Source organism: Canis lupus, chromosome 26 (genome assembly GCF_011100685.1).
Source record: "Canis lupus familiaris isolate Mischka breed German Shepherd chromosome 26, alternate assembly UU_Cfam_GSD_1.0, whole genome shotgun sequence".
Classification (NCBI taxonomy): domain Eukaryota; kingdom Metazoa; phylum Chordata; class Mammalia; order Carnivora; family Canidae; genus Canis; species Canis lupus.
This window is the reverse complement of record NC_049247.1, coordinates 29,648,952-29,666,707: the sequence shown is the minus strand read 5'-3', so window position 1 is coordinate 29,666,707 and position 17,756 is coordinate 29,648,952. Positions and strand designations below refer to the sequence as shown.

Below are 17,756 nucleotides of genomic sequence, written 5' to 3'. Positions count from 1 at the left end.
TGTAGACTCTGGGTAATAGTGTGTCAGTGTACACCTGCCTGTTGTACCAGTTGTCCCACTCTGCTGGGCCACTGATAATGTGGGAGGCTGTGCATGCGTGGGGGTGGAGGGCAAGGGACATGTGGGATATGTGTGTACCTCCCTCTCAATTTTGCTGTGAATCTAAAACTGTTCTAAAAACCAGTGTTTTATGGAAAAAAAAAAAAAAGAACCCACAATAGAAAATGTATAACTGAGCAGCTTAATAACTAAAATGAGGGACGCCTGGGAAGCTCAGTGGTTGAGCATCTGCCTTTGGCTTGGGACATGATCCCGGGGTCCTGGGATCCTCCCCACATGGAGCCTGCTTCTCCCTCTGCCTGTGTCTCTGCCTCTCTCTGTGTGTCTCTCATGAATAAATAAAATCTTTTTTAAAAAAGCAACTGAAATGAAAAGCTTGTAGGACAGGCAGAATGGCAGATTTTAATCATTAAAAAAAGTCAGTAAACCAGAGGACATATCAATAGACATTATTCAACCTGAAGAAGAAAGAGGAAAATGGCTGAAGAAAACTGAACAAAGCCTCAGGGACTATGGAATGATATCCAACTGTCTAACTCATGGAAGTTCCAGGAGAGTCAATGTACTAAAAACCACAGATGAACAAATGCTTGAAAGCCGCATGGAGGGTCTGGGAATAATGATAAGCCACGATGAATTCTTACTAGAAACTATGGACACTAGATGACAGTGGAACACCTTTAAAGTGCATGAAGAAAAATGAAACCACCATCCCTAGACACTCGAGGCAGAATTCTTTTTTTAAAAAGAGGGTGAAATAGTCATTGTTCATAAACAGAAGCTGGAGAATCTTTTGCCAGGAGAACTACACTTCAAGACATGCTACAGGGTGTTCTTCTGGATAAAGGGAAATAAAACCAGACAGAAACTCAGATCTACACAAAGAGCACCAGAAATGGTAACAGATGGGTGAACAGAAACTCCAGTTGACCCTTAAACAACACGTAGGTTAGGGGTGCTGACTCCCTGTGCAGTTGAAAATCCATGTATCACTTTTGACTCCCCCAAAACTACCAGTGGCCTATTGTTGACTGTTAACTGATAACATGAACAGTCAATTAACACATATTTTGTATGTTATATGTATTATATATTGAATATTCTAACTAAAGAATTATATATTGCATACTCTCACTAAACTAAGCTGGAGGAAAAAATATTAATAAAATCTTAAGGAAGAGAAAACACATTTATAATACTATACTTATATACTTATAATTCTGTACTTATAGAAAAAAAATCTGGGGGCACCTGGGTCTTCAATCTCAGCTCAGGTCTTGATCTCAGGTTTATGAGTTCAAGCCCCACACCTGGGCTCCCCACTGGACATGGAACCTACTGGGAAAAAAAAGTCTTCATATAAGTGGACCTGCACGGTTGAAACCCAATGTTCAAGGGTCAACTGTATTATGCTTTTTTATTTCCTGTAAGTTTTTAGAAATAACTGATGATTTAACGCAAAACCAGTAACATTGTAAAGTGGAATTTATAAGACGTATAGAAGTAGAATGTGTAACAGCAGCAGGAGATAGGGTGGAAGGGTGGTATATGGGATCATTCTAGCATGTGGTGATGACACCAGTCAGGGGAGCGGGGTGGCAACACTGGCTGGGTAGAGGTGGGTACGTCAATGATGTGTACCGTGAGCTGCAAGTAGCCACTCAGAAGAAAATGATAAGAACTATATCAAAGAAACCAAGAGGAGAAATAAAATGGAAAACTCAGAAATGGATATTTGATTAACACACAAGGAGGCAGGAAAGGAGTAAAACAGAGCCAAAAACAGAGGTGATGGGTGGAAAACAAATATCAAGGTAGCAGACTTCATGCCACGCACATCAATAACTACGTTAAGTACAAACAGGCTAAATGCTCCAATTAGAAGGCAAAGATTGTTAGAAAGGATTAAAAAGCAAGACTACAAAAAGATGCTTTTTAAACATAAAGAGATGGACAGGGGATCCCTGGGTGGCTCAGCGGTTTAGCGCCTGCCTCTGGCCCAGGGGTGTGGTCTTGGAGTCCTAGGATCGAGTCCCACATCGGGCTCCCTGCATGGAGCCTGCTTCTCCCTCTGCCTGTGTCTCTGCCTCTCTCTCTCTCTCTGTATCTCTCATGAATAAATAAATGAAATTTTTTAAATAAAATAAAATAGAATAAAGAGATGGACATAGGTTGAAAATAAAATAAAATAGAATAAAGAGATGGACATAGGTTGAAAATAAGACATGACTCAAAAAGGGGAAACCCAAGAAAGCTGCTCCTGCTGCATTAGTGTCAGACCAGCCGACCCCAAGACAAGGATGTGTTATACCTGGAACTAACCACTCATTGTGTGTCAACCGCACTTCAATGAAAAAAAGCAAATTATGGGGGCACCTGTGTGGCTCAGCAGTCGGGCGTCTGCCTTGGGCTCAGGGCGTGATCCTGGAGTCCCAGGATCGAGTCCCACATCGGGCTCCCTGCATGGAGCCTGCTTCTCCCTCTGCCTGTGTCTCTGCCTCTCTCTGTGTGTCTCTCATGAACTAATAAATAAAATTTTTAAAGAAAAGGAAATTGCTACAATTAAAACAGAAAAGACATGACAAGAGGTTCAGAAGGATATTTCACAATGACCACTCAGCAGGATGCGGTAACCATCTTAAATGTGCGTAGGGACAGTGCTTCAAAATTCATGAACCCAAAGACAGAAAGGGGGAAATAGGCACATTCATGACCACCCTCAAAGATTCAAAGACCTTACTCCGTAACTGGCAGAAAACTGGATGAAAATATCAGCAGGAAGATCCAAACACTACCAACCACCTCGACCGGGGTCGCGCTGACGGAACACTCCACCCAACAACTGCAGAACACACGTCTTCACCAAGATGTAACGTAGCATGTGCTGGGCCAAACACAAGCCTCAATAAATATCTAAATGCTGACATTGTGCAGGTTCCTTCACTGACAGCAGAATTAAGCTGGATTAAAGATATCCACAAAATCAACAAATATTTGATAATTAAGTAATCTACTTCTGAGGAACAACTGGATCAAAGAAGAAATCCTAAGGGAAATAGAAAGTATTATGAACTGAATAAAAATGAAGACACCAAAATCAAAACTAGTGAGATAGACCCACAAAGGCTAGAGAGTTGCCTGGGAACTGACCCCCCCTCTGCCCCCCCGCAGCCTCACAGCCCAGTGGAGGGCCCGAGCGAACCCACACAAGCACCCAGAACTATGGGCACCGTCAACATGCAGATTCACACTCAGAGGCCCCCACTAAACGTTCCCTAGCGGGCGGCCTTCCCAGCTTCTGAAAGAAGAAGAGTGTTTGAAGAGTAAGAATGCCCAGACAACATTTATGGTACAAAGGAGCAGCGACAAGATGCTGGTATGCAAAACCAGCTCTGTGAGAGAGATACCTATATCTAAAGAAAAGTTGAAAGCAGAAGATTGAAAAAAAAAAAAAAAAAGCTGTAAAAGAAGTAGTAAAGTCAGAAGAAATCTTGCATGAACCCTATTAGCAATTGGCAAAATTGGCTTTTAGGTGAAAATCTTTTTCAGAGTCACTAAAGTATAAAAGTTCAGTCCCTGGGAAGATTCTAAACTCGTATGTTCCTAAGCCAGCTTCGAAATGCAGAAGCAGGAACGCACAGGATGCAGGCACAGTTGCCAAGACGTGCCTCAGCACCAGGGTCTCCCTGGCCCTTCCAGAGACACCCGGTCACATGCACAGCGCAGGGACTGCACGGCTGCCAGGGCTGCCCGAGTGTGTGCAGGTACAGCCGTGCATCCAGCAACGAGAAGCACTTCCCTCTCACACACATGTGGAATACTTATGTCAACTGGACTGGCCTCCACATTTCAAAGAGCTGATATCATTCAGACCTTATTCTCCGACCACAACGGCATGAAGTTAGAAATTGAAAAATAAAAAATAACTGGGGAGAAAAAAAATCAAACATTTGGGAACATAAAAACGCTGATTGGCTCAGCAGTCAGAGAACAAATAAAACTCAGGTTCCCCCCTACACACACACAAGAATGAAGATGCTGACATCTCCCAACCTGGGCCAACTAGAGGGTTACAGACAGGCCTCCGCTGCCTCTGGGGGACAGATGGCAGAGGACAAGCGTGCTCCATACCTAGTTCAAGTCCGAGCAACAGACCAAGCCCAGAGGACACAGGAGGAAGGAAGGGAAGATCAGAGCAGAAATGATGAAACAGAAAGGGATTTTTTTTCCTTCTTTTTCTTTTTTTTTTTTCCTTTCAAACCATAAGCGATAGATATACGATAGAGAACACAGAAAAAGGCTTTTAAAGATCAACAAAGGTAAGACTGATCACAGATAAAACCAGGGCAGTTCTGTAAATACAGCAGAGTCTACGCAGTCATTTCAAACAATTACAAAAGGGCAGTGTGAAAATACCTTGAAGGTGTTTATGCCCATAGACAAATTCTTTGAAAAAGGCAACTTAACCAAAAAAAAAAAAAAAAAAAAATCAGAAACCTCATAAATCAGTCCAAGAAGAAAATCAAGCCTGCCTTGCAGGAAAAAGAACGCCTGCCCCAGTGGGAAAGAATGACCTATGGCCACTCACAAAACAGACCCCTGCCAACTTATGCAGAGATCGGGAGAGGAGGGGATGCCTGCCTCAGTTCTGGGGCTCCTGATACCCCAACACCATCAACAGCGGGGTAACCGGGGAGGGGGTGCAATTTAGTTTACGGAGACACAGACAGATGACCCTGAACAACTCCTACTGGCCCCATCACATGGGCATGGACATGCTCTGTAGCATGTTATTTTAGGACTATATGGTTGTTTTGATATTATAAAAGCCAAATAATGCAATTCATTAACTGATTTAAGAAAAGCCATGAGTCTGACAGCTCAACGCCTATTCACAATCCAAATTCTTTCCCCACTAGGAGTAGAAGGAGGATCTAATATGATGAGAACCTACCAAAACCTGGCAGCAAACTCGGCCCTTTGTCCCACTCGTAGCACACCCAGGATGCTCGCTACAGCCCCTGCCTCCACTCGGCATGGCCTGGGTTCCTGGCCGGTGCGATCAGCACTTGGGCAGCCCCGCAGCGACCTGTCCGGGTACCTCCACGCCCACCCCACATCTCAGTCAGGGACCCCCTCCCACTCTTCCAGGGCTCTATTCAGTGCCTGGCTCTACCGATTTGTGGACCACGATGTCCAGGCCACCAGGGGCACCTGCTGGAGCTGGAGGACTGGAGCCGGGGCCACCGTGCAAATGTGAGAGGGCAAATCCCACGTGTGCCTGTGTGTGAGGGTGTGCATCTGCCCGAAGTCCTCTCCACGCTCATGGACCCGAACAGGGCTGCTGGGAATGAGGACTGATGATCATCACCAACGCTCATCCTTTTCTCTCCTGTGGACTTTGTCCCAAGCCAGGGGTAGCCAGGGGACCTCTGGGTTCCGAGTCCTGGACTCTCTGGAACCCACGTGGGGCCCTGCTTCAGGGTCACCTCCTTCATATTCCATCTCTGTTGTGAATTTGTTAATAGAAAAGGGCTGCTTTCAAGTCCGCTCTCTGCTGATGATCACCGAGAACCCAAGGCAAGTGGAAGAAGAATTTGAATTTCCATAGAGGCCCCTGAACCATGGTCCTCACACACTGGAAGTTGGGTCCAGGGCAGAGAATGCCTTCCACGCCGGTGTTGCCACCTGGGAGGGGCTAAGGTGCCCTGTGCTGCCCACGGGGGCAGGAGTGACTCTGGTCCTGGAGCAGAGGCACAAAGTGGCCTCCCCTGGCAGGAATGAAGAGACGCAGCAGCAGAAGCCTTGATGGCGACCTAATCTTGAGGAGGAAGAGGAGGAGGAGGAGGAGAAGGACAGCGAAGAGAAGGAGGAGGGTCCAACAGGGTCTGTTCATGGTGATGGCAGCTGGAGTCTTGCTGGTTCTCTGCATTACAGAGCATGTCCGTGCCCATGTGGTGGGGTCAGTAAGAGTTGTTCAGGGCCATCTGTCTGTGTCTCCGTAAACTAAATTGCATCCCCGGTTACCCCGCTATTGATGGTGTTGGGGTATCAGGAGCCCCAGAACTGAGGCAGGCATCCCTTCCTCTCCCGATCTCTGCATACGCTGGCAGGGGTCTGTTTTGAGTGGCCATAGGTCACTCTTTCCCTCTGGGCGGGCATTTTCTCTGCAAGGCAGGCTTGCTCGTTCCTGAGAGGCACCGGATTGTATCCAAAATTTGCTTGGTCTCAGGGCCCTGTAGTCTCCTGCCTACCTGTCCCATAGGTCCTACTGACACTTTAGAGGTCAGGGCTGGGGAGAAAGAGGGCCGTGGACACACAGCGGGACAAGGGGATGCCTGGCCAACCAGCCTTGGGTGTAGTTCGGGGGAGTGTGGTTGGTCCGATTCCCGGCCCAGGCTGGCTGGGGTGGGGGCCTCAATATTACTTAAAGGCCTAAAAATACTGCTGGCTGTAAATCAGCCCCTGCTTCAAGGCCATGGGCCCTGCCCAAGTGTGGGAGGAAGGAGCAGGTCTGCACACCACCTGTGTCTACGACAGCCAAGGCCCAATCCCCTGGAGGCTGGAGGGAAAGCCACCTCTGGAAGGCAGGCGAGTGGCCCAGCCATCACCACGTGCCCCCGAGGCCACGACATCCTGATGAGGGTGGCCAAAGGCTCCCGGTCACTGCCATGGCCCCTGGCCTCACCCATTCTGGATGAGGACCCTCTGGGAAGGATCCCTGGCCACTAGTGGCTCTCACAGCACATGACCTCAGGTGCCAGGAATGTGCACGCGGCGCGGCCGCCATCTGGTTCCCATTACCCACGCTCTGCTGCGGGAAACCTCATCTGCGTCTCTGCTCCCAGCGCCCGCCCGGGAGAGATTGATTTGGGCTCATTAGAGACTGCAGCAGCAGGCTGAGAGGTGAGGCACATCTGTGCCCACGTGGCTCGAGGGCCAGGGCGGGCGGCCGCGTCAGTGGGCCAGCGCGGTGCACTGAGGGCCTCGGGGTGAGGATGCCCGTGGAGGCCCGTGGATGTCGGCCCCTGATGCTTCCTCCCTGGAGGCCTGTGCGCCACCACCTGAGAATCTCCAGGGCCTCTGAGGCCAGCTCTGAACCGGATGTGCCCTCGTCTCCGGGCAACGCAGCCATTCTCAGGGGCCGTGCCCAGTGGCAGGAGCACCATCCTCCTGCTTTGATGTGCACTGCTGAGCCTGGCCCCTCGCCCGGCGCAACACCGTCCCGTAACCACCACGTCCAGTCCACAATGCCTGGCTCCCCTTCTGCTTTAACTTTCAAATTCATTAATAATCCCCTGTGCTTTAACTTTTCAGTTCATCACTACAGTAAAAGTTCATCTCTGGACTGGAACATGCCTCATAAATTTAAGTCTTAAGTTCCAGCAGCTGTTTCCCAAACAAGCCAGCAGACACCAGGCAGATCTGGACCAGGTTGGCCAGAGGGGACCCTTTCAGGGGTCCTGGGGATACTGCCGACGGGGTGGGGTTCTCAGGGAAGCCACCTGAGTCTTCAGCCTTTACAAGGTCAGGCTGATTCAAGCCACAGCGGGGTGGGGCACTGGACCCCGCAGTGGGAAGTTGGGGGCCCTGCCTGGTCTCCAGCAGGATGGAGGAGCAGGAAGGAGGGGAGCAAGAGAGAACGCCAAGGCCCACCTGGCTGGGCTCGGCACCCAGTGAAGATGTAAAGACCCAGCACTATACTGGCTGTGCCCCCGTCTTAAAGACCACAGCCATCATGATGACAGTCACCCCATCCCCTCTAAGGTCCACCGTTCCAAGGCCTTGGGACCCTTCCTCTGGGGTGGAGGCATGAGAAGCTCTGCCCTGCCACAGCTGGGCCTGGCTCCATTTGGACGCCTGTCTAACCCCCTTCCCATGGGGAACAACAGAAGGACAGAGGACGGATGGGTAGTTGGCTTTACTGCAAGTCAGCCATGTACTGGCACGAGCTGATCTGCTGGGAAGGAGCAGTGCGAGGGAAGCATGAATGTGCACCGTGTACCCAAACATCACATGTGACCGCTCCTTCCCTCCTCTGGCTGGCTGGCTGCTCCCCACCCTCAGGTCACTGAGACACTGGCAGCCTCACACCAGGACAGCCGGCAGTTGCACCCCGGCTGCTGCTCGCCACTTGTGCCGGTTTTCACCCCCGTTCTCGGACAGGATCATTCTCTGTCGGATGCCGGCCCCAACTCCAGCTTCCACGTGAAGGGGCTCCTCGCAGGTCTCACTGCACCTGAGCTGTGTCCATCCCTGGGCCTCTATGTGCGTCACTGTTCTCTCTAGCACCTCCTGCCTCGCTCCGACTCAGTTTCCATCTTGCCCAGGACTCCTCACCCACCATGTGAAACGTCTGCCCCAGCTGTCCTCATTCTGTCCCTCTTGCGGGATGACCTGGTGGCGATGCTGCATCCCTGCTAGGCACCGCAGCGTGCCCTGATTTTCTCTGGGGCCGGCTCCTCCCCTCTCCAACCCATGTGCCTACCCAGGGCTTCTTCCTCTGGCTGTGCGGGCCCAGGCTGGAGGGTGAAGTGAGGCAGGCTTGCCAGGCTAGGCGACCAGGCTTTACCACCTGGTGAGGGGAGACCCCTTCTTCCTCAGCCTCCTGTCCCCACCACAGCTCCTGCAGAGGAGGGCAGTCCTGTCCTCCAGGACTCCAGCGCTGAGCGTCCAGGTGAGGCCAGGAGGCCAGCCTGCTGCTGCTTCTGCTGGCAATCTCCCCCACGGCCACACGTCTCGCAGTAGGGAACAGTTCCCCCACCAGACCTGGGTTTACAGTAGCTTCTACTCGCCAGCCAAGTGGCCAAGTCTCAGCCTTCCAAGGCTTCCTGGTTAATGGGGACTCCTTGGCCACCACAAGACACTGGAATGCACCCAGGCCACCCTCCCGGGGCCAAGAGGCACAGCACATCTCATCCCCTGGTACCTGCACTAGTGTGAGGCCTGGACAGGAGGCTCCCCACCCCCCAAGTCCTCCCGCCAGGCCCCAGACAGGGCTGAGGGTGCAGGCTGGGCCAGTGCATGCTGAGCACCAGCCACAGGCCCAGACCTGGCCCCCAAGTGCTCCGCGAGCCATGTGGGAAAGTCCATGGAGAGCTTATGGGAAGGGTTTCCGCAACGCCCAGCTCCGCCCCGAGGCCTCACACCCCTTCCCCATTGTGGCTGGCAGTGAGGAACCGCTTCCCGGGGGTTGGCTTGCACACTGCCCCGGGGGCGTGACTCCGTGGATTTCTCCACACTGGGTTGGTTTTGGTTGATTAATCAGTTCCTTACTGACCGAATTCCTCTGAGTTTTTGCAAATGGACTTGCCTACTCCCGGACTTTACATGCCTTTTCTCTAGATGGACAAGACGTGACTGCTGTTAACCCAAGGTCTGAGAGAAACCCAAACCATGTGAACGGTTCACAAACGCCCACGCCCCCTTCTTCCTGCGCCGGCCCTGCGGACAGGCTGGCCTGCACCCCGCCTCGCAGTGATTAATTAGCCAGGGATCTGCAACAACTCCTCTTCATGCCTAAATATTGTTTCAGCCTATCAGACTGTTAGTGCAAAGCAGGATAAATGACACCTCGGGTCTGGCGCACTGACCTGCAGGGCCTGCTGCTCATCCAGGCTCCAGACAGCCAGCGCCTTCTCCGCGGAGCCCGAGACGCCCCTGGCCTTCTGGGAGTCAAAGTCAAAGCCCATGACGGGCTCCGTGTGGCAGGCGACGCGGCTGCACACCTTCCGCTCAGAGACGTCCCACAGGGCCACCGATCCGTCCTCATAGCCGGCCAGGAGGAGTGGGCGGGGACTGGAGTCGGCCTGCGGGGACAGCGCAGCAGTCAGCTCCCAAAGGTTCCTGGTACGTTCGCGGGGAGAAGGGGCTCCAGAGAGGGGGCCAGCGGAGTGGCCTGGCTGGGGAGCCGGGCCCCGTGTCCTCCAGGGGCGGTAACAGTTCGGAGGCTCTGCGTGCCCCCCTCCCCGGATTGCAGACGCCAGCGCTGCCGGGCTGGCACGGGCCGCTGTTGGGGGGCTCCGAGGACCGAGGCTGCAGGGCACAGGGCCCGAGGTCGCCCAGCGCGGCGCCCCGCCTCCCGCTGCCGTGCCCCTGCTCACCCGGCCGGGTGCTGCTGCGTCTTCCTGCCTCCCTCCTGCAGGCTGAGACTTGCGGCCACCCCTTCGTGAGGCCGGTCACCTGTCTAGAACTGCCAGCCAAAGGAAATCGCGAGCTCCATCTCAATGAAAAATGAACTTTCTGTGCTTTGTCAATGTCGCCGCGGAAGCCCCCCACCCCCCCAGGCCTGGTGAGTCGCCAGGGCGCTGACTGGTGTGAGCCGAGCTCCGCCGGCCCTGAGCTATTGTGATGAATGAGGACGCGGGTCAGAGGGCTGGGCACCCGGGACAGACGCCTCGTTTATCTAGCCCCAGCAACCACTCCAGGGGAGCGCCGCGAGATCCCCTGTCACCCCGGCACCGAGAGCGGCAGCCCCACGCTTGGTGCCCGGTCTCTGGGACAGCGACCCAGGCTGCTTCGGGGGCAAAGCACAGGCCAGCTGATACCTTTTGCTCTTCACTCCTCTCTGCATTTCCTGCTGAGCTGCCTGGGGTTTGTGTCACTCAAGTGTCAGAAATAACTAAGCACATCCCCTCCCCAGTGGATTTTCCAAGAGCCTCGGGGAACTCTGGGCCTGGACCCCAGCCCTGGATGGTCAATGGTAAGAATGGGGTCCTGGGGTGGGGGAGCTGGTCATTGAGGCTATCTCCCAGGTCACCTGCAACTCCCAGGACAGTCCCCTGCTGGCGGCCAGGCTGGCGCTGCGCAGAGTGCCTGGGCCTCACTGGTCGTGGGCTGACAGGAGCCACAGCACCATGGAGGCTCTCCTTGCCCACCTGCTGGAGCTCCTGTTTAGGAACTGTGTGGGTGCTTCCATCTGCCCAGAGGGGCTCCGGGCCCAGACGTAGTGCACATCACACGGAGTGCCTCTCCACAACATTCAAGAGCGCCCAGAGAGAACCTCTGCTCAGCTAAGCAAGGTGACAGGGTTTAGCCAGAAGTCACAGGGCCTGTGTCTCATGAGTGGATACTACTCCCTCTACACACGGAAGCAGGGCTCTCTCTGTGCATCAGAAGGGGAAACTGAGGCTTTAGGGTGTGGTGTACGTCACCGGGGCCCTGGTTAGTGATGGGAGCCGGGGGAAGCCTGATGCAGACCAGCACTTTGATCAGAAGGAGGTGGAGGTGCCAGGGGATGGCAAGGACACAGCCACGAAGACCTGCCCACAGCACAGCGAAGCCTCCCAGGCCAGAGCTAGTCTGCTAGCTAGACTTTTTCTGAGGATACTACATGTTCATACAAAGAAAGGCTCCTTAGCTTCACTTGGCCTGTGGCTGCCTGTGCCCATCCTTGGGGCCTCTCCAGGGGGCCCGACGGGGCAAGCAGTCAGGATATGGGTCCTGTGTGTGCCCAGTGCTGGTGGTGCCTGCCCTGGAGGGACCAAGGTTGAGAGCAGTGGAGCGTGGTCACTGCCTCCATCTGGCCTCCCGTGCGAAGCCATGAGTGTCGGTACCTTTCTCTGAGGTCTCTCTAGTTCTGTAATGGGGAAGAGCTCCGCTTTGGTATCTTTCAAGTCACCCAATTGGAAATTAGTGTTGTGGTATAAAATGATTTATATTGCTTTTCTCCAGAGATGTACAGGGTGTTTTAAAAGTGGTCAGCACCTCTGCTCAAGCACCTCCTTCCAGACAGCTGTGCCTCTCCAGAAAAGGCCTCCTGCCATGACCCGGACCTGGGATGGTGGGAGCCAGTTGAGAATAGCCTGATGCGCTGTCTACATGCGGACCAGAAACCCATGCCAACCCCCTAGGGCAGACCTGCTGGAGCCCACCCTGGAGGCTAGCTCTGAGGAACCCGCCTAGGACCCACTTGGGTCTGTTCCCCCAGGACAGTGATCTGTCTTGTGGCCTGCCTCCCACCTACCCTGTCTCCACCCAGCCTCCCTCTCACCCTCTGCCCCCAGGGCCCTGCTCCTCTGATCCCCTGGGCACATTCTCCCTCATCTGGGGCTCCTCCCAGTACCAGCACATTGGTTTTGGTCTGTCTCTGTAGCCCGGGTCCACATGATGCCTCTGGTCTCTGGGTTCTGAGCACCTCAGCTGCATGCTACTCATCACCTATCCAAGTGTCACAGGGTGACTGAATCAGGAGTCAGACTGACATGCAGGGCTCATCTCGGTTGCCAAGGGTGACCAACTCCTGAGCTCCAGCCCTGATGGCTGCTGCCCACCCTGTGCTGTGGCCCGTGGCCCCCAGTGACAGCATAGGCAGAGCAGCGGTCTCATGGCCTTAGGCCTTTGGTGATAGGCTAATCCATGGGGTGAGGATCTGAAGTTGCCACAAGGACTTTGTGTCCTCTCCTGTCTCTGGGCGCGCTGGCAGGGACTTTGGCAGGCAGGCCCCGCCTACAGCACCTCCTGGGACCAGCCCTGTGGGGATTGCCCAGCTCACTAGAGGGGACCCAAGGCCCAGGGTCTGGAGCCTGCACTCAGGGCTGCTGTGAGACATATTCCTGACCTTTACAAGTCAGCTGCCTGGAAGAGCAAAACAGGAATATGAGGCACCTGGGTGGCTCGGTGGTTAAGTGTCTGCCTGCCTTCGGGTCAGGCCGTGCTCCCGGGGTCCTGGGATTGAGCCCTGTGTGGAGCTCCCCGATGAGCGGGGAGTCTGCTTCTCCCTCTGCCCTACCTACCCCTACTCGTGTGTGTGCATGTATGTGCTCGCGCGCACGCTCTCAAACTCTAAAAAAAGAGAATACATCTGAATGTTTCACTGAGAATTGTCAGGCTCCTCTGCCACACTCAGATTAATAAATTACAACCCGGACCTTCAGGTTTGGAGAGAAAAAAAGGACATTTCAAATTAATGTCAACTTTTTTTTTTAACAGAATGCTTTGCGTTGGATCTGTATCAACTAACAAAAACTCGATTTGTCCTTCTGTCAACTGTATTAATTACCTTAACAAGTTTGTACATCCCATTTCTACACATTTTTCTGCTGGAATTTTTACATGATTACGCAATGACAGTGTTTCCAGGGAGCAGAGTGTGAGCGGATGCAGCCGTAATGCCCTGCCCGGGAGTGTGAGTGCCACACCACAACCCCAGGCGTCATGGCCTCGGGGCGTTCCCCACCGCAAACCTGCAGGTGCCAGAAGCACGTCATTCAGGCAAGCCTCCTGGAGCCCCCCCAGCTCAGCTCCCTGTGGGCTCCTCTCTGGGACGTGCTGCAGCGGCAGGACACCACAGGAGCAGCTCATCAGAGATTTCCAATTAGAAACAAACTCCAATGGTTAAGAAGCTGCAGTAGGGGAACCAATGGCAAGAAGGTGCAGGTCCCTGGAGGGACAAAAAGCGTGGGGCAAGGTCTCTAGGGTGCCTGGCCCTGTGGGTGCTGTTGGTCTCACAGACATCTCTAAAGTGCCAAGCCCATCTTGTGTAAAGCTCAAACCAGCAGTGCGGCAGGATCCCCTCCTCCTGATCTCAGGCAGCTCAGCGCGGCTTCCAGAAGGTGCTGCTGAACTGCACAGAGCTGGGAAGACGTCTATGAGCAGCACTCCCCAAGGCAGGCACTGGTCAATGACCTAGCCACCACGGTTTCTGCCCAGCAGAGACACTGCCTGGGCTTCTTCCCAGGTGCACACCCCAGACCATTGGCTTTGCTGCCCCAAATACGAGCAGCCCTGAGACACAGAAAGGTACACTTGGAGCATTGCTGACTCGGGTGGCAGGGAGGGGGCTGTGCCTTGAGGAGGGACGGGGCTTGTAATAGAGGCAGGTGGGCAGGCCCAGGAGGACCCCTCTCAAGGTCTCACTCTTGGTCTCAGAGCCGAAACCCATCCTGCCAGGGCTCAGGCATGCGACCCACTCCGCGGTCCCTGGCTTCAGCTGCCAGCCCCAGGAGATGCCCTCCGACCCTCTCTAATCAGAAAGAATAGACTAGAGGGGGAAATGGCTGGGACTCAGAAATGCCAAGTGCGGCCACAGGGAAAGTCCGCATGTTAAGCCCACTCCTGCCTCTGCGGCAAAGAAGTAACAAAAAGTAATCCCAAGCAACGCGGGGCCCAGGCAGGCTTGCCGGGTTAGTCAGCACTTCCCCCCTGGCCAGCCCCGCGCACGGCTGCAGGCCGCGGGCCGCTCACTGCCGAGCAGGACGCCCTCGGTGGGGCGCTGCTCGGCTGACCCGGTCGTCCCTCCGCGCGGCTCGGCTCGGGCAGGGGGCGCCCCGCGGAGGTCAGCAGAAACCGGGCCTGCCCTGGCAGTCTGCAGGAGCGGCAGCGGGAGCAGGAGGGCAGCAGGCGCAGGGACTCCCAGGGCGCTAAGTGTCCTTTGCTGTGACGATAAACCGAGTCCTGAATGGGGCATGATTCACGGCCTGGAAGGTGTGGCTGGCAGGGCGTGGTTGGCGTGCGCTGGGCCTTACCTGCCACAGCTCCAGGCACATGGGCATGCCCGGCTTGGCATCTGCCTCGGGCTTCAGGGTGCACACTGACGTCTTGGATGGCATCTCCAGAATCTGAACCTGACAGTAAGAAAACAAGTTGATTTGGGCCGGCGCCAAGTCGAGCCTGTGCTATACAAACAAGAGACTTTTAAGGCGATTAGCCAAGGCTGCTGCGAGTTTCTGTCTGCTGCCCGCAGGAACCTGGGAGCCGAGCCTCCTAATTAGGCCGCACGGGCTCGTGGGCCCCGGCGCTGCTGGGCGTTGTGAAACTCACACGTCATTTCTGGGTGACCGGCGTGTCCCTCTAACCAGCATCACCACCTGGCAGCCGCCTCCAGCCTCTCCCGATTTCACCTCTCCACTGAGCAGGAGGCTTGCTTGGCACTGACTCAGTTTGCCCATCCTCCTTATCTCTGCCTCCTCCTCTCTCCTGATGTGGGTTTGCATGTGAACAGCTCTGAACCATCTCAGGCACATCAAATGGTTTACAGAGGTGCACAGGGAATACTGGGGGACCGGCAGCAAGACTAGGAAATGAACCCGGTGTGCACAGAGTTGTTTGGGGCCAGGCCGTTCCCAGCACCCTGCACCTCTCTACTGGGCACCTCTCTACTGGGCACCTCTCTACTGGGCACCTCTCTCCTGGGCACCACGGTGGTGTTTTGTGTCACCTGAATGCAGGGGCAAGCCCTCCAGCACCTAGGCTGGAAGATGTGCCTTTCTGGTGCACGTAGCCAGGTCACACTCAGGCCTGTCCACCTCTTCCCCACGCCATCTGCAGGGGACAGCTGCAGCCATGAGAAGTGGGCATCTGCATCCCCAGTGCTTCATCTCCCTCATCCACCAAGCAGGGACAAGGGCGCCCCCTCCTGTGGTACTTGGAGGTGGAGGGGATCCCGAGCGAGGCAGGGCTACTGCTTCACGTTGGGGAGGCTCCCCTTGAAACTGGCGAGAGGGGCTGTACTGATAACGTCACAACAACGTGCAGCCATCGTGGAGCCACACATCATCCCTTGCCAACAAGAGGACATTCTTTGGTCTGCAGATGAAGAGTCTGAGGTGCAGAGGGGTTGGGGGCGTTAAAGGGACAGGTGGCATGCTGTCTGACGCCCAGTAAACCGGAGGCATGTGGGTCTGAGCCAGGCTGCCCTCATAGCCCACATGAGAGAACCAGCCCAAGGCCTGAGATTAAGCCCTGAGTGTGAGTTCCAGATCGGCTACCTGCACGGTGGGTCTGTCTGAGGGCACACTGAAGGCAGGGTGGAAAGCCAGAGGCACAGCCTGGCACTCTCAGCTACGGGCCTGCGTGGGGGAAGCAGGACTCTCACCAGAGGCTGACAAGGTATCCTGGCATAGAGGAGGGGCTCACAGCAGAGTGCACACACGTGCGTACAAACAGGCACACCTATGTACACACCTGCACATAGGCTCCCCCACCATCTGCTGGGCCTGCAGGATCAGTGTCCATGCTGGCCACCACAGCCCTCGCTGCCCACAAAGGAGACAGAAAAGACCCTAAGTGATGTGTGTGGTTATTACTGTCATGAAACAAGAGGCTGCGAGAAGGAGCCCCTGAACAGCAAAGATGCTCAAGGAGAAGCTCTGACAAAACAAAGAGAAACACAAGAGAGAAGTCACATGATGACCAAGACACAGTGGTACCTAAGTATGGCCCAGAAGTAAGGGGAAAACCCAGGAGAAGGGAGAGTGGGCTTTTGGAGCCCTTGGGTCCTTGGCAGTGAGGACTAGCGACTGAGTTACGGGCTTGTGGCTTGAGAGCCGGCTGTGGACGCTGCAGGAAGCCTGTGAGCCCCGGCCAGGGCCTGCTCACCCAGAGGCCTGGTGCTCCACGGGACAGAGAAAGAAATACTCCCTGCAGTGAGGACACTTGGGCACCTAGCCCTGTGCGAGCGCAAAGCAGCACGCTGTCAGCTGTGTGGACGGTCTATGCCTCTGCTGCTTTAGAGCCCACGTAGCCGACCCACATCTGTGCTGTGACGGGACGGTCTGCATGGCCACGATCGAACTGCCGGGGAGCAGGACACTTGATTTCCTACCTTCTGCACTGCTCTACCACTAGACTTCTGAAAATGAGATTGGTTCTTTTTGTCACATCAGGAGGATGGGTTTGTTTTAAGATGCTGACTGGGTGGGGGCGTCTGGGTGGCTCAGTTGCCTAAGCAGCCGACTCTTGTTTTGGGCTCAGGTCATGATCTCAGGGTCGTGAGACAGCCCTATGTCGGGCTCTGTGCTGGGCGTGGAGCCTGCTTAGGATTCTCTCTCCCCCTCCCCCTCTGCCCCTCCCCTCACAGCTTTTTTTTAAGTGTCTTAAAAAAAAAAGATGTTGGTTGAGGGATGAGGGGATAAGCCACCCTGAGTAACTACGTGTGCTGGTGGGGAGACAGACACCCCCTGTGGGAGGACACACAGCCTGCACAGACCACACCCTGGATGGCCTGGCACAAGGGCGCACAGGTACAGTAAGGGATGGCCTCTCCCAATCTGTGGGCCCAGGAAGATCCCTCTGGTGGCAGTGAGGAGGGGTGTGAAGGCCAGGGGATCGGGTAGGGGTGAGTCACCCTGCAAGTCTGCTCTGAGAAAAGAAGGGGAAAGCCGGGACAGCCCTAAACCCTGAGCAAGACACTATGGGGAGGAAGCATGAGTGGCGGCACCCACAGCCACATCCTGGGTGCAAGGACCAGGGCAAGCCCAGGGGCCTCTGTGAGCCCGAGGTGTTGCTCTGGGCTCTGGCCAAGGGCCTGGACGCCTGTGCTCAGAGCCTCCTCCAGACACCAGTGTGATTTCCATCTGGCACTCAACTGCAACTTTTGTTTCCAGAAGGTAAAATGTTTGGTTTGGGCAAGTGTGGCCACCCAGTGGGGTGGGAGCATGTCGTCCCCGGGCATTGTCTGGGCACAGGCCAGAGATGCTTTTCCAAGCAGATTCAGTCCAGGCACATTCCAGGCGGGAACATGAAAAACCACCATTTTCCCAATTTATACGAGGTCCTCGGACTGGCTGCTCCTGAAAAGCACTGCACTGCACTGGCGAGTGGGGCCGGCAAGTCAGTTAAAAACAACCTCGCGCAGCACATGTGGGGTGTCAGGGGCCAGGCCCTGGGAAGTGACAGGCAGCCGGGAAGGCCTGGGCTGGCCGGGAAGAGGACAGCCCATGGCATCCCCACCTCAGGAGGAAGGACTGGCTCAGCCC

At 54.8% G+C, this 17,756-nt stretch overlaps 1 protein-coding gene across 6 annotated transcripts in view; it reads right to left on the bottom strand.

The window, feature by feature from the left end:
* The window catches only part of GNB1L (G protein subunit beta 1 like), a 59,306-nt gene that overhangs the window by 6,000 nt on the left and 35,550 nt on the right, over window positions 1–17,756 (bottom strand). For all 6 annotated transcript variants that reach the window (XM_038575890.1, XM_038575891.1, XM_038575892.1 and 3 more), the window contains 2 exons: window positions 14,526–14,624; window positions 9,654–9,869 (listed from right to left, as the gene is read on the bottom strand). In XM_038575890.1, the coding sequence (XP_038431818.1) occupies window positions 9,654–9,869; window positions 14,526–14,624 (315 nt within the window). The remainder of the gene's footprint in view (window positions 1–9,653; window positions 9,870–14,525; window positions 14,625–17,756) is intronic.